A 16,348-nucleotide genomic window follows, 5' to 3' on the forward strand; every position below is an offset into this window, starting at 1 on the left:
AGGGCGCAATATTGTTGCAACTTTTTCGACTCGCGATTAATCAGTAATTTTAAACACAAAACCGAATTTGTATTATGTATACAGTTACATAACACAGCGTAACAAAAATGACACTTTCACGTGTCTCAAGGATCAAATTATGTGTTTCTAGTAGATTTTGGGTCGCTGAATCTGATGCCGTTCTCAGAAATGTTCCAGCCCGTCACAATTTTTAGCTACAGGTCGCCAAAGTTGTATAAAACACTGGTTTTATTGATGTTTACATGAAATTTAAAGTATGATTTATTAAACTTTTTTGTGATATAATCTACCAAACATGCTAAATAGTACTTGAACTTTCAATTTAGATACAAATCAGTTGAAATTTTACGGTAAAATTTAGGTTAAATCGATTTTTTCAGCATGTTTGCAGTCTTCATATAAAATTCTTCGTTTCTTTTATATGGCATAATACAATAATTTTCTTAACCACCAAAAAATAACATTTTACCATCGTAAATATTATGACTTTCGTTGATAATTATTGTTCTATACATAAAATTTGAATACTGTGACAAATTGAGCAAACAAATTGCCGTACAAGTTGGAAAACTTGCATGCAAGTTGGCTGAAACAGTCAAATTTAGCATTTTCAACCGTCAATATCTCAAAAACTAGACGTGCCATGATATTTCTGAAAACGGCAATGGACTCAGCAACCCTTAATTTAGTAAATAGCGGTATTTTGGTTCTTGAGACAAAACCGTGTTCCGCAGTGTAATGTGTCAATATTTACTAACACGGAGAAAGTTCTCGAAAATTGCAATGCGGAGCCCAGAAAATCGTTGTCATATTCTGTTCAAGTGGTGATTAACTGGAGATGACAATGTCTTGGTTGTTGCGTGTTGGGTAACAATTGACTCACTGAACAGCGACATGGTGTTTAAGTCAATTCATCCATATAATCGTTTATCAAACTCACTGATTGGACGAATGAACGACGTATGCGTTTACAGGTGACAAAAGTAAAATATTATTCAAAAAATCTCACCACGTCAACTTTTGAATTTCAATCTTTGAAAATGCACAGATTTTCTGACCGAAATTGTTTAAACTTTCTAGAATGAAGCTAGGACCACAAAAACGCATTTTCACAGCAAAGATAGTGCTGGTGGTCACGTCGACTATGCAAATATGTACAGGTAGTCTTCTTCAGTGTCAGTTGCTCGTATCCACAAAGCGGATTTTTAATGTACCACAAAAGTCTTCTTAGAGGCTTCTACATTGTTCTTCACAGTACTCTTCACAAAAGTCTCCATGAGGTTGAGACAGTCCCATCAGAGATAGCTTGAACATTTTTTTACGTGTTCTGGCTATAAATTCTGTTAACAAATTCTCAACAAATTCCTCAAGCAATCCAGAATTTTTCTATTGCTTCTCTGTGAGTTTGACTCAAAACTACTACAAAAAACTATAAATCAAGCAATATCTGATCGCTGTCTTCCCTCCAAGGCTCTCATCGGCAATAAAATATCTGCACCCGTCAATGCCTTTGTACACTACCCGTCATAAATACGGACTCACTAAAATAAGTATTGCAACACTCAGCTAAATATTGAATCACCCCCAAAAAGTTTAGCATCACCTCAAAACAGGTAAATTCACATTGCTATATCACGAGATCCTTATGACTTGCAAAGAAGCGATCTCCAGCAAAGTTGTTCAGGAGATCAATGACATCCGGAAGGCAAATAGTTTAGTTCGCGACTTTGCCGCTAGGTGGCGGTAGTGAGCATGTAAAATTGAGCATTTTAAACTAGTTCTAGCTTGTGATTCACAAGAGATAGAAAGTTCGGGTCTTCGGCAAAGTTGTTCAGAAGGTCATGGACATCCGGAAGACAAATAGTTTAGTTCGAAATTTTGCCGCTAGGTGGCGGTAGTGAGCACGGAAAATTGAGTATTTCAAATAAGTTCTAGCTTGTGATCCACAAGAGATAGAAAGTTCGGGTCTTGGGCAAAGTTATTCAGAAGGTCATGGACATCCGGAAGACAAGCAGTTTGGTTCGCGATTTTGCCGCTAGGTGGCGGTAGTGAGCATGTAAAATTGAGCATTTTAAACTAGTTCTAGCTTGTGATTCACAAGAGGTAGAAAGTTCGGGTCTTCGGCAAAGTTGTTCAGAAGGTCATGGACATCCGGAAGACAAATAGTTTAGTTCGAAATTTTGCCGCTAGGTGGCGGTAGTGAGCATGTAAAATTGAGTATTTCAAATAAGTTCTAGCTTGTGATCCACAAGAGATAGAATGTTCGGATCTTCGGCAAAGTTGTTCAGAAGGTCATGGACATCCGGAAGACAAGCAGTTTGGTTCGCGATTTTGCCGCTAGGTGGCGGTAGTGAGCATGTAAAATTGAGCATTTTAAACTAGTTCTAGCTTGTGATCCATGCTGTTCAGAAAGCCCTTGGTATTTGGAAGTTGAAGTGATTAGGGACGGAATCATATTAAATTAATGTGATTCAGGTCTGATCAATTCTATATTCAAGTGTATCAGATCTGATTCATATTCTAGTGATTCTGGTATGACTTACTACATGTGCGAGCGATTTAGTCAGGACTCATATTCATCATATTCAAATTATTTAAGTCAGAATCTCTTCATATACAAGTGGTTCAAGTTTGATTGACTTCATATCCAAGTGATTGATGTCTGATTCTCTCTATATTCATGTCCTTCGAGTTTAATTCGCTCTTTATTCAAGTTTGACTTGAATATGGAGCCAAAAAAATCATGTCACTCCATGTTCAAGTGACTCAGGATAGATTCGTTTTATATTCAAAAGATTCAAGTTTTGTTCGCTCCATACCCGCAAGTGTTTTACATCAGATTCACTTTATAATTTAGTGATTCAGAATTGATTCACTTCATATTCAAGTGATTCAGTTCGCTTATATCCAAGTGATTATTACCTGATTCACTCATATACGACTGTTTCATGTTTGATTCACTTAATGTTAAAATGATTTTAAGTGATTCATGCTTGATTCACTTCATTTTCAAATGGTTCAAGTTTGATTCACTTTATGTACAAGAGTTCCAGGTCGGATTTATTTCACATTAAAGAGATTTAGGATTATTACAGTGATTTATGTATGATTCGCTTCATATCCAAGTGATTCATGTCAGACTCGCTCCATATTCAAGTGATTCAGGTTTGATTCGCTTTATATTCAAGTGCTGCAGGTCTGAACCACTTCATATTCACCTATTTAAAGTACGAATTACTTGATATTCAAGTTGTGCAGGTTTGATTCATCTAAAATATAGGTGCATTTTCCACTTTTTCAGATATGACTCCATGCTCATGCTGGTTAGGGCTGATTTACTTCATTTTCAAGTGATTCATGCTTGAATTACTTTATGTACGTGTTTCAAGTTTGATCAGTTCAATATCCAAGTGATTGTTGTTTGATTTTTGAAGTAAATTTAAGGCATTCAGGTCTCATTCACTTTATATTCAAGTGTTTCAGATTTGATTAGCTCCATATCCCAGTGACTCATGTCCAATTCAATTCATATTCAAGTGTTCCAGGTGAGATTCACTTCATGCCCTTTTACTTTCTGAACAACTTTGCTGAAGACGCAAAATTTCGATTAAATCTGGTTTGAACTGGAAGACTCGAATTTTCTATCTCTTGTGGATTAAAAGCTAGAACTAGTTTGAAATACTTAATTTTGCATGCTCACTAGCGCCACCTAGCGGCAAAATCTCGAACCAAACCGTTTGTCTTCCGGATGTCCTTGGCCTTCTGAACAACTTTGCCGAAGACTCGAACTTTCTATCTCTTGTGGATCATATGCTAGAACTAGTTTGAAATGCTCAATTTTACATGCTCACTACAGCCACCTAGTGGCAAAATCGCGAACTTAACTATTTGCCTTCCGGATGTCCTTGATCCCCTGAACAACTTTGCTGAAGATCGCTTCTTTGCAAGTCGTAAGGATCTCGAGATATAGCAATGTGAATTTACCTGTTTTGAGGAGATGCTAAACTTTTCAGGGTGATTCAATACTCAGCTGAGTGTTGCAATACTTATTTTAGTGAGTCCGTATTTATGACCGGTAGTGTATATCTAGTCGCTCTGGCACTAAACTGTATAGTATTTTTTTTTCACTAGCGCTGCTAAAGACAAGCAACTCGTGGATAGGTTTCACAAAAGGTATATCCATCTAAGATAGAATTGCATAAAAACGTCGATAATGAATCTCAAATAGGGTAGGTGTACCAGTTATGGACATAATGGTTCCCTATTTCGCCATACGGGATAATTTGATTATCTTCAAATTTTTAATCATTCTGTGTGCTTAAGTACCCCAGATAACCGTAGCGGTAAACGCGCAGCTATTCAGCAAGACCAAGCTGAGGGTCGTGGGTTCGAATCCCACCGGTCGAGGATCTTTTCGGGTTTTAAATTTTCTCGACTTCCCAGGGCATAGAGTATCTTCGTACCTGCCACACGATATACGCATGCAAAAATGGTCATTGGCACAGTAAGCTCTCAGTTAATAACTGTGGAAGTGCTCATAAGAACACTAAGCTGAGATGCAGGCTCTGTCCCAGTGGGGACGTAATGCCAGAAAGAAGAAGAAGAAGTGTGCTTAAGTAGTTTGACATCAAATATATCTTCATGTTGAAACATTGAAAAATATTCAAAATGTGAAAGTTTTCGAGAAAACACATATAACCAAATAGGGAATCACTATAGCCATAACTGGTACATTTTCCCTACTAAGTGGTCGATTCGTAGCAATATTTTTCGTTACAACATTCGAACATTTGATTAAAGTGTCGCTGAAACCTTTATTAATCCCTCATGGATTCATACAACAACTACTACAGTTTTTTTATAATATCAAGTTAAGCATTTGTTTTTTCTGTTAGATTGCACCTGTTTATCAAAAAATAACACTATCACAGCCTCGAAGAAAAATAAGAACGTTCAAACCAAACGAGATTACAATCACAGCACACGCAAAGCAACACAACGTACCTGCGTCGGGAGCACGATCAGTGCCACGCAGATCATGATAACCATGTAGAGCTGCGAGGGCCAAATGTCCGGCACAAAGTCTCCGTAGCCCACGGTCGAGAAGGTCACCACCACGTAGTAGGTGCTCTGGAACAGATTCAGGTGCCGATGACCCGCCCGCTGGAAGTGCTGGATCCCACATACGCTGCAACGAGAAGTGATAAAAAAAATACTGCCATTAGGTACATTTCCTATCTTAATCGTCACGTGACTGACTGATGGATGTCACGGTATGTCCAAAGGGGGTTATTATGCAATTTTCGTGTACCGTTTTGAGCCATATTCTGAACATTAAAGGCTAAAATGCTTTGCTGTGGGTATGACGCAAATTCCTCATTCATTTCAAGTGCAACTTCCTGTGAAAGAAATTCTGAGGTAAATGAAAGTTGCATAATAACCCTCATTCGACATAGTGTGGGACGTCCAAGCATAATCAGTTCACTGGAGCGTGGTTCTGCGACATGCCATGGATGTTCTGAAACGATTTGCCCCCTTTTCGCCAGGCTTCCGTGCCATTGCCCCCTTTGAATTGATACGATTAAACGCTGATGTGGATGCAAATCCTTCCTTTGAGGATACAAAAGGATGGCTGCTTGAGTTGAGAGGAAGTTGATTTACATTATAATTCTCCGCTGCCTGGTTCGGAACCATGTCCGCTTTTTTTGTTGTTGGATCGATGCAACAGGCATCACAGCTCAGTTAATTTGCATAAGCGACTGTTGGCTGAAGGAGTGAGTTTAAACATGGATGCAGCCAAAGGAGAACAGTTGATTTTGTACCCCTTGTCGATTTAAAAAAATATACATCCAAAATAAGACCTAATACAAAAATTGAAAGTTCTCTTACAGAAAATGTACGATTTTAAACCCTAAATTTTCTGAAGTTTTCATGATATTATACAATACTTGTAACGTTTTGATGCAGAATTGTATTAGAACCTTGAAGCTGTTGGTTGACTGTACGTAAATTAATCATGTATTTTACTTTTTCAAAGATTGTCTCCAGAACTAATATTTAGAGAACAATTTTGTCCAGGTAGAATTGTTGATGAACTTTACATCGGATTTTTCCAGCAATTAATAAACAAAACCTTTTGTTTATTTAATTCCTCTAAAAATGTACTTCAGAGTATATCTATCCCCTGATGGAAATCCTGGCTACACTCATGCATTTAAATGATATTGATGTGAAATCTGAAACAATGCAGCGGGACGTAATGGTTGGAGGGGTGGGAAGCTTGATTTACACGAACACCGACTGATCCCGTGTCGCACGAGACTTTGGAATTCATGTTTCCGCAAACCGAAGTATCGATTTTTGCGTCTGTGCTCTCGAGGAGGCTGTCCTGTGTATGTACCGGCGAGGAGGGGAAATCGCTTATGTTAATTTCTGCGAAACGATATGGGGACAATCGCTGACATGGAATGACTTCGGAACATCACTTCGGTTTTCAGCACAAAGCGAAAAGTACATATCCCAGCGAGAGACAAGTTAACCGAGAGATGTTAGGCTTAAAGCAGTGGAAATGGTGGAGGCGGAACCGGAGCCAAGTCGACATCCGGAGAACGCTTTTCCGTTCTTTGTCTTGCGGTCTTGCATAAACCAACTAACTAACTGTTTTGACAGGCTTGCTTCGAGTTTCGGGCTGGTGGGTAGATGAGATTTTCTTTCTGCTTTTCTTGTCGATTTTCCGACCAGGGAATTATAAGAAAATTGTTTCTCATATATATCAGTATTTTATGAAACCTTGGCAAACTATTGCTCAAATTTGGGGCATGCTGGAACATTTCTTGAAGTGGCATCGGATTCAACAACCCCAAATTTACAAGATTTACAAATTTACGCACACAATTTCAATAACTTCTAAAGACACATTTTCGCAAACGTTTTTATTTTGTTAAAAAAATAACGAAATTTTGTCATAATTTAATTATAAAGAATAACAGAACCTGCTATTATTTTACAATATTAACATCACACTGTTGCATAAACCAGTAAAAATAATGACACATTTAGTTAGTACAAATTGTTCAAACTTAGTATCAAAATCTGTAACCATTCTGTTGTAATTGACTGTTCGGGTTGCATGTAGCCCCTTCCTGGTGGTGGCCACGTTGAACAACCAGTGGAAGTAAGGTAACATTTCGAGTATGAAATTGAGAACATGAGTTCAGGCGGTACGGGTACAAGAAAGACAAAAACTTTCATAATGAAAAAGCTTTCACCGGAAGTGTGCTCGAGGAGGTGGGAGAGAGGGATGAAGTAGGCAAAGGTGTCGTCGGGAACGGAAGTCGGCTGCTTGACGATGAAGTTTATCGCATTTCGTTGTTCTTACCTGGTGAATACTAGGCACAGCAAGGTCGCCGACAGGATTGTCAGCTGCTGGGAGAGAGCTGATTGTGATTTCTGCATCGCTCGATGAAGATCATTCTGGAAGAGAGGAAAGGCAAGTGAGGTTGACATTAGTAGGTTAATGAACGCTGTTAGTGGACAAATAACCAAGCGTCTCCATCGAATGTTCTATGCTGTATTGCTGTTTTCGATGTAGCTTCTCATTATATGTACAGTTTCTTATGTGAAATGGTATCATTTGGCTTTTCTTCACACAAAATTATTTTCTGCTGTGCTTATGAAAATTAGTGATTGTAATAAGTTAATATTTTTCTCTTACATGTACAGTTAACACTCCCTTACTCGATATTCCGTACCTCTATATGGAGTTAGAGAACCATAGTAAAATTTGGTTTTCATGGCTAACTCGATGGTCCCTTAGATCACAGTTGCACTGGTTTTGTTTTCTATAACTCGATACCTCTCTAACTCGATGATCCCTTCAATATCGAGTAAGGGAGAGTTAACTGTATAGTAAAAAAACTCATTTCAAACGTATTTCAATAGCCGGAAAAATCGATGTTACTCCTTTTAAAGTATGAAATAGGGTGCCGATACTAATAATAGATAACTCAAAAACATAATATGTAACTGCTTGTACAGCTCCATAATCGTTCCCACAGGTTCCCAAATCTATCTTCATCAGGGCATATGTAGTTTGAACTAAAAATTCGGTGCCGTGATAGAATGTTTAGTGAATTTCTGATCAATGATTGACTGATAAAATGACCACAATAATCCTGTAGAACATTTTGTAGCTACCTTTGCAAAATCAAATTTTTCTTCAACTTTTTCGAGCTCTTTGGATCTATTTTTAACGAAATGTTTGGCAGATCATCACGAGTTTTTAGAACAGTGTTTCCCAAACTTTTTTAGACTTTTGCCTCCTTGACACTGACATTTTATTTTAATTCGCCCCTCTGTGATATTAATTTTACTTCTGTGTTTAAAACAGTATACTATGATCAGCTTTGACAAACAATTTATGATTAATGTAACCAAACCTATTAAATTATTAAGTTTACTTGTGTAATACCCCCAAAATGTAACGCAATTGTTCGACATATGGTCGGTGTTCAGACAGATGGGATCAAGTATTTTTTCATGGTTTCAAGAAAACGTACTCCAAGTATTTAGAATATCAACATACTAGCTATTTGTTGTACTTGGAACTTGCCTGTCCAGCCTGTCAGAATACGGATCATATGTGAGTTCGAGAGCCGAAAAATTGTCGATATACGGAATACATATTTCTCAGATATAAAATAATTCATATTTTTGATAAAATATACACTCCAACCTCTTTTTACGACCGTTTTTTACCGACGGTTCTTTTTCCGACCACTTTTTTACGACCGAAATTCAGATTAAAGACCGTTTTTATAAATGATCATTATCTTAAAAAGTATTCAAAATAGAGGATCATGATGTTCAGCAAAATTGTTCAGTAGTTCAAGAACTAACATATGGTGGTCATTCAATTGCGGTGTTCTGCCACTAGGCGGCGCTAGTGAGCATAGAACTTTTGTTTTCCGGATAGCTCAGGATCCTGACCACTTAGAGAGATGGCGTCTTCGGCAAAGTTGTTCAGTAGCTCAAGGACTATCATTATAAAAGCTATGAGATTCAGAATTTTGCCACCAGACGGCGCTAGTGAGCATAAAACTTTTGTTTTGTGGATACCTCAGGATCCTGACCACTTAGAGAGATGTCGTCTTCGACAAAGTTGTTCAGTAGCTCAAGGACTATCATTATAAACGCTATGGAGTTCAAAATTTTGCCACCAGGCGGCGCTAGTAGGCATGAAACTTTTGTTTTGCGGATATCTCAGGATCCTGGCCACTTAGAAAGGTGGCGTCTTCGGCAAAGTTGTTCAGTAGCTCAAGGACTATCATTATTATAGCCGAAAGAGAATCGAGATTTTGCCACCAGGCGGCGCTAGTGAACATAGATTTTTTGTTTTCCAGATAGCTCAGGATCCTGGCCACTTAGAAAGATAGCGTCTGCGGCAAAGTTATTCAGTAGCTCAAGGACTATCATTATAAAAGCCATGAGATTCAGAATTTTTCCACCAGACGGCGCTAGTGAGCATAAAACTTTTGTTTTGTGGATACCTCAGGATCCTGACCACTTAGAGATGGCGTCTTCGGTAAAGTTGTTCATTAGCTCAAGGGCTATCATTATCAAAGCTATGAGATTCAAAATTTTGCCACCAGACGGCGCTAGTGAGCATGAAACTTTTGTTTTGGGTTATCTTAGGATTCTAGCCACTTAGAAAGATGTCGCCTTCGGCAGAGTTGTTCAGTAGCTCAAGGACTCTCATTATAAAAGCTATGAGATTCAAAATTTTGCCACCAGGCGGCGCTAGTGAGCATAGATTATTTGTTTTGCGGATAGCTCCGGATCCTGACCACTTAGAAAGATAGCGTCTTCGGCAGAGTTGTTCAGTAGCTCAAGGAAAAAGTCTTCAATTTGAGGTACCGTAATCCGGGGTCATACAGATCACTGGCGCAAATTTGGTCAGGTCATACTAAATAGCATTTTCTTCCAAGAATGTTAAAAGTTTAATTGGCACGCAGATAATCCATTTATAGTTTTTGAAGGCGGAAGCAAAACTGTTTAAAAAGTCAATACTAAACAACCCGCTCATAGTCAGCCTAAATTCAAACTTTGAGTATTTATATTTTTGTGTGAGCTCAAGTATGAACCACTCGCTGCGCTCCACGCCTTCTTGTACCAACCGGATCCGACGCAAACACATTTTTTGCAGGGTTGCTGTTCGGCATTCTTGTAACATGCTCTGCTCATCGTATCCTTCCAGCTTTGGCCACCTTCTCCAGTATCCAGAAGGTTCACCGTAGAGCTGGGCGATCTCGTGGTTCATCCGTCGCCGCCACACACCCGTGTTTATTCTGCACGGCGTGTGAGTCGAGACGACTCGCTCTCACCGCGAGTGACGTGAGACGACTAATGTTAATCAAATGGGAGCGAGTCGACAATTGTCACCTCATTCGACTCGTGTCACCTCACACGCCGCGCAGAATAAGCACGACCGTTTTCCTGCACACCGCCAAGGATCGTCCTAAGCACCCGACGTTCGAAAACTCCGAGTGCTTGCAATTCCTTCTAGAGCATCGTCCACTTTTCATGCCCGTAGAGGAGTACCGGCCTTATGAGCTTTTTGATTTTAATCCTCTTCATGTCATATGAAGTCCTCTTAAAAGCGTTATCTATCTTCTTTTTTTTTTTCAAGAAACGGGTTGGATGATACGTGTTATTCCTACTGATCTCTTTTGAACAGGACCGAATTTCCCCGAACTCCCTACGTGCTTTTTTCAAAAATGGACCAGAATTATTTCCTCCTCTACATTTCTTATGGAGAAGTAGACCAGAATCATTCAAGATGTTCTCTATACTCTCTACTTTTTAACTAAGAGCGGACCGGACGATATGTGTTATCCTTTCATTTCGTTTGGAAATGGGCAAAATTTCCAGAATCTCCCTACGTTCGTTTTACAGAAACGGACCAGGGTTTCTGCCCTCTTCGTTTCTTAAGGAGAAGTAGACCGGAATTATTTTAGGTATTCCATTTACTCTCTACTGATTGTTAAAGCACTGGAACTGGCGTGGACCAAATTTTTGTTTATCTGCAAGTCTTATTTTCAACGCTTCTATACATCAGAAATATTCGTAAATTTTTCTTACATTGAGTTTTGTCAATACTCACATATAATTTTGATTGACTTCTACATTGCAATTAGGGAATTACTTTTATATAATTTTTATCATTACGGTGAACATATCTATGTTATCTAATCAATAATTACTTGCTTCTTCAGCTCGATATTAAAAAATGTCTAACGCCAATATGCATATAAAAGTTCAATCTTCCGAACAAACAGCTTATGAGTATATTTGAAGAAAATTTTCAATAACTGCGTTTATGTAACATTTGCGATTTATGCATTTTTTTTTCTTATTTAATTCACTGTTTTAGTGAGTACTTCAAATTGAAATTGCAAAACAGAGTATTAAACGAAGATAATCACAGTTTGAACTTTAAAATTGTAAACTAACGTTATGAAGAATTATCAAGAAACAATGACAATCTGATTTTGGTCGCACATGTTTCGGCGATAACTCATCTTTTGTACAATTTAAACAGCAGCTGGTAATTCAAGATATTGCGGCATCAAGAAAGTTGCATTGTAATGAATTCTCCAAGAAGATTGTTTTTAATGTAATCGTATAGAATGCTCTACTCAGACCAACGAAATAAAAAACCCTGGATTTTTGCGCAAACTTCACAGATAAAATATTTAAATTTCAAGGTAGCGTAAACAGAAGAGTATAATAAAAGTAAATCAAATCTATTGTTACAGCATCACGTTTAATTTTCAACTAAAGATGCTTGAATGTTACATGATCGTGTAAATTTAAAGTGCATTCGATTGAAAAATAAGCGATTTGTCGTTGACATTTCAGTTTATTTTGATGCTCCAAATATGTGCATGAAAATAAACTGAAATTTACAACATATTTTAAGCTGTGTTGATATTTTAGAAATAGTTCTACACACTGAACAGAGCGATAAAAGTATAAAAACATTCACCGTATGCTGATAAACCATGCATTTAAATTGGAAAACATTATCCACATTCGCTCATAATTCGTCACGAAATAAATTACCTTTACCATAATTTTAGTCACAAAGAACGGTTGTTGTTTGGAAAACCTACACTTTTTCCTCGTTCTGAAGTATACTGTGAATGATTTGTTATGAATCGCTTTTCAAATTGAGTACCTTTGACAGCAGCTTTATTTGTAGAATCTCATTCAGATCTCAACATTATTTACAACATACTTACAAGGTATTTCCATAATTACCATTAGTTCCAAATCTTGTCATTCAGTCAAGATCCTTTCTGATATACTGTACCGGGATTGAATTCGCTCCATGGAGACTGAAGAAAGTCCACATTTTTTAACAAGTTCCACTTTCGCCAATCCTGATTCTATGACTTTGATGACTTCTCTTTCAAAATCCTATTTATCTCTCGTCGCCATTGTAGACAAGTATTACTTCAGTGCTGTTCAGACTACAAATGACGTTTATTTTCTTATCCGCCTAGCGACCCTTTACCAGCCTACTACACTTTGAATGCTCTAAAGGCATTCACATGTACACATAGATCAAAGTTAGTGTGGGAATGTATTCGTACTCTGAAGCAACTGGCCAGTAGGAACCAAGTTACATTGTACTTGGTGCCCGACCATTGTGGAATAGAGGGGAATGAAATCGCCGACAAGACAGGGCGCAGTTTTGAGCTTTGTCGGCTCTGAACCGTTCTGTGGAGTGCACTCTCACGATGAAACTAAAAAATTGGGAAATGTCCATGGCAGAATCCAATTGAAACGCCACGGATGTATCCAAGCAAGCGAAAAGATTCATAAAACCCAGTCTGGCAAAAGCCCGGGCTATACTGAATCTTAATAAAGGAAATCTTATGGTCACTGCCCAAGTTTTTGTCAAGCTGAAAACGAAACTGCTGAGCATTGCTCAATCAAAGAATGTTAACATTTTGCAAGGTAGTCCTTATAGGGTAATAGACTTTATAAAACGAGTTGGGACAGTATGACACATCAACCAACGTCTATCATATCTCAATAGGGTAACGACTGTTTATTTCGTTCTTAAACGCTAGCAGTTGGCGCCAGCGGCAAAAATTACTGACAACAACCTTTCGAACATTCAGTTTCTCTCACTGGCCGCCAAGCAGCGACACTGATGGTTGTATTCCACTCACTGATCGCGCTACGCTGGATTCTCAAAATTCTCAAACTTCCAACACAAGTGCATGGAAGAATGGTAGTTCAGAGCTGTCGAAACTTATGGAAAAAATAGTGATTAGAAATCAAGCGTAATGTGAATAGATAACTTTTTGTGTTTAGCTCATCTGCCATGGCGCTTTCTTTGCTTCAGGATTTCGATTTTACTACCACTGAAAAAGAGACACTACTGCCTTTTCTGTTTTGAATATCGCCGTATTGTGAAAGGATATTTGATGAGGACCAAATAAAATATGAGTCACAATATTCCTAAATAGTGGAAGCAGTGCTTGAAAGGCTCAGATGAGGAAAAAAATACCAAAAAACGATCAATCGTCTACAGATCATTACACCCCTGACATAACAGTGAATGTTAATGGGGAGATCGAAGCAAGCCGTGCGCGTGGGCGGCTGCGTTTCGAATTTAGTGTCACGTTTACCTCGTTCAGCGATTTTTTTTTTCAATTCGGCTGGTGAAAATTAGATTCGGCGGATGGTGATATGCCACGTGCAAATGTTCTGTGGAAACATGGTTTTCAAAGTGAAAAAAGTGTTTTTTTTTTTCGGAGATTATATTCGATTTGCTCGAGAGTGCTCCGTGATGGCTCCAGCAATTGAATTCGTTTCGCGCGACTCGTTTTTATTAGCTCCTGTGTGTGTGTGTTGAGCGTGCCGCTTAAAAAATTGGTTCGTGGATGTTCGGCTCGGGATGGATAATGAGCTGCAGTTTTTGCCGATTTTTCCTTCGGCGCGTGAATTTTGATGGGCAGTGCTATGCTACGGCTCATGCTATTGTTCATTATTAGAAGAGCCACGGATTGCAGAGGAGTTTCGAATAAAAAAATTGGTGAGTTTGTTCTGATCAGCAGCGCATGATCACAATGCGAAAATATTAAACATTTTTCGGCCAGAACGTCTACCGAACGTATCCGAAGGACCCCTGGGATGTTATGTTAGATGCAGGAATAAGATTTATTCGTGTCATGATGATATTCAATAAAAAAACTTCCTAACTTACTGTTACAATCAACAGACACTAATATACTGAATATGCTATGCTCAAGTACATAATTTTCTATGTCGTTTGCAAATTCAAAGGCATTCAGTTTTATCATAGTCAAATAATTTGTGTGATCACAAAACACATTATCCTTCTGAATCGCTCCATAAAACTATTCAACCGCTTTTATCGACTCCCGACTGACATTGTCAAACTGAGCACCGATCTCAAAGTCAAATGTCCCCCAAATATCCCAGCCATTTTCCGATTATTCCGATTATCGTCCCTTTTTTGTGTGTTTATGATGATTGATTAGACTGCAGTCACTCGAGAACCGATTCGAACAAAGAAACCTAGTCAGGGACCACTTGGTGCCATAAAAATCTCACATATTCCGAATGGTCGAATAAAATCAAATGACCCATGATCGGGAGCAAAACAATGGCACCGCAAATATGAGTACCATTCGATTGGGTTGCACTCTGCTTGATTCGGTTGAAAATGCTCTAGGGTAAAACTTCATTCGATGACGATGGCTTCAAAAGTGACGAGAATACTTACAAACATATTTTCCAAGGAACGCTTAGCTAGCCAGCAGTTGAGAAACACCGGTATGAACAGGTTCCTGAATGGAGGCCATAAAATCTGTTGGATGGGAGAGAGAGAAGAGAAAGAGCAATGCACACACTTCATTAATCCGTAATTCATAATTGAACAATCAACAGTCAGTCGATAGTGCTGATGGCTAGAAACGTATGAAGCTCGGAAGCTGGAGGGAAATTTTGTGTAACATCATCATCCCAGTAAGGGTGTCCCAGAATTTCACTTTGTCGGGGAAATTTGAGGCTCAACTTTCAATAGTTATTAATTGAAATTACAAAAATTTTCTAACCAAAAAAATACTTTTTTTTGGTTAGCAAATTTTCAAAATACTTCAATATACATTTCCCAGAATTTCCCTACACAAGAGTTTGTTCTGACAAAGTGTAATTTTGGGACACCCTAACCCCCATCTTGCAGATTCATTGTTTCCGTAGGGGGTGTGGTGACAAAAGTACAGACTGAACGACAACGACGACGACGACGACGATTAGGACGACTGGTGATGGTCCAAAACGAAGAGTCCGTCTTGAGTTTGGGGATTTTATGGGGCCAAGTCATGCTCTTCGGCATGATTTTTTGCTCTCCAAGCCATTCTCTACCGTTCAGTGGTTTTATTTGGGGTAGGGATTTCCGATTTGTGCCTTCTGTGTGGTTGTGGCAAGGCACGCCACTCTGTTTGTCCATGAATATAAACATTTTATTCGGAGACAAACGATGTCGTTCTGGCCTTCGGGCGTCGTTGTCATTGTAGAAGTCGTAATCGTCTTCATCGTCGGTGCAGTCTGGATTTTGAGGATTGAATGGACTAGGTCGAGAAAAGGTGGATCTTTGGGGATGCGTGGCATTAGAAGGGGGATTACATGGATGGTTTTGTGGCGATCCAGCGTGAAAGTTAGATGCTTACCGTAATTGTAAATGGTATCGTTGTAACAAGTTCCAATATAAAATGAAATGATAAAATTTGCTGCCATATATTGCCCTGGAAGGAAAAGAGAGTGATTATTAGTAATTTTGAATGAAGAATTTGGAATGTACTGTTGGATTGGGTGAACGTATTTTATAAATGATGGAATCTGAATTTCTCAAGTATGATAGCACAGCGTAACAAAAATGACATTTTTGCATGTCTCAAGGATCAAATTGTGTGTCTCTAGTAGTTTTAGGGCTGCTGAATCTGATGTCCTTCTCAGAAATGTTCCAGCACGTCACAATTTTTAGCTACAGGTCGCCAAAGTTGCAGAAAACACTGGTTTTATTGACGTTTACATAAAAATTAAACAAAGATTTACCAAAAACTTTTGAGATCTAATCCAACAAGCATGCAAAACAGGACTTTAGCTTTCATTTCAGATATATTTCGGTTGAATTTGAACGGTTAAATATAGGTTAAATCGATTTTTTCAACATGCTTACAGTCTCCATACAAAATTCTTCGTTTCTCTTATAAGGCAAAATACAATA

At 38.4% G+C, this 16,348-nt stretch overlaps 1 protein-coding gene across 17 annotated transcripts in view; it reads right to left on the reverse strand.

Annotated features, from left to right (window-relative positions):
* The window catches only part of LOC5571223 (potassium channel subfamily T member 2), a 716,145-nt gene that overhangs the window by 104,549 nt on the left and 595,248 nt on the right, over positions 1 to 16,348 (reverse strand). For all 17 annotated transcript variants that reach the window (XM_021840115.1, XM_021840117.1, XM_021840125.1 and 14 more), the window contains 4 exons: positions 15,792 to 15,866; positions 14,846 to 14,929; positions 7,400 to 7,494; positions 5,026 to 5,209 (listed from right to left, as the gene is read on the reverse strand). In XM_021840115.1, coding sequence (XP_021695807.1) covers positions 5,026 to 5,209; positions 7,400 to 7,494; positions 14,846 to 14,929; positions 15,792 to 15,866 — 438 coding nt within the window. The remainder of the gene's footprint in view (positions 1 to 5,025; positions 5,210 to 7,399; positions 7,495 to 14,845; positions 14,930 to 15,791; positions 15,867 to 16,348) is intronic.

This window comes from Aedes aegypti, chromosome 2, assembly GCF_002204515.2.
Source record: "Aedes aegypti strain LVP_AGWG chromosome 2, AaegL5.0 Primary Assembly, whole genome shotgun sequence".
Taxonomy (NCBI): Eukaryota; Metazoa; Arthropoda; class Insecta; order Diptera; family Culicidae; genus Aedes; species Aedes aegypti.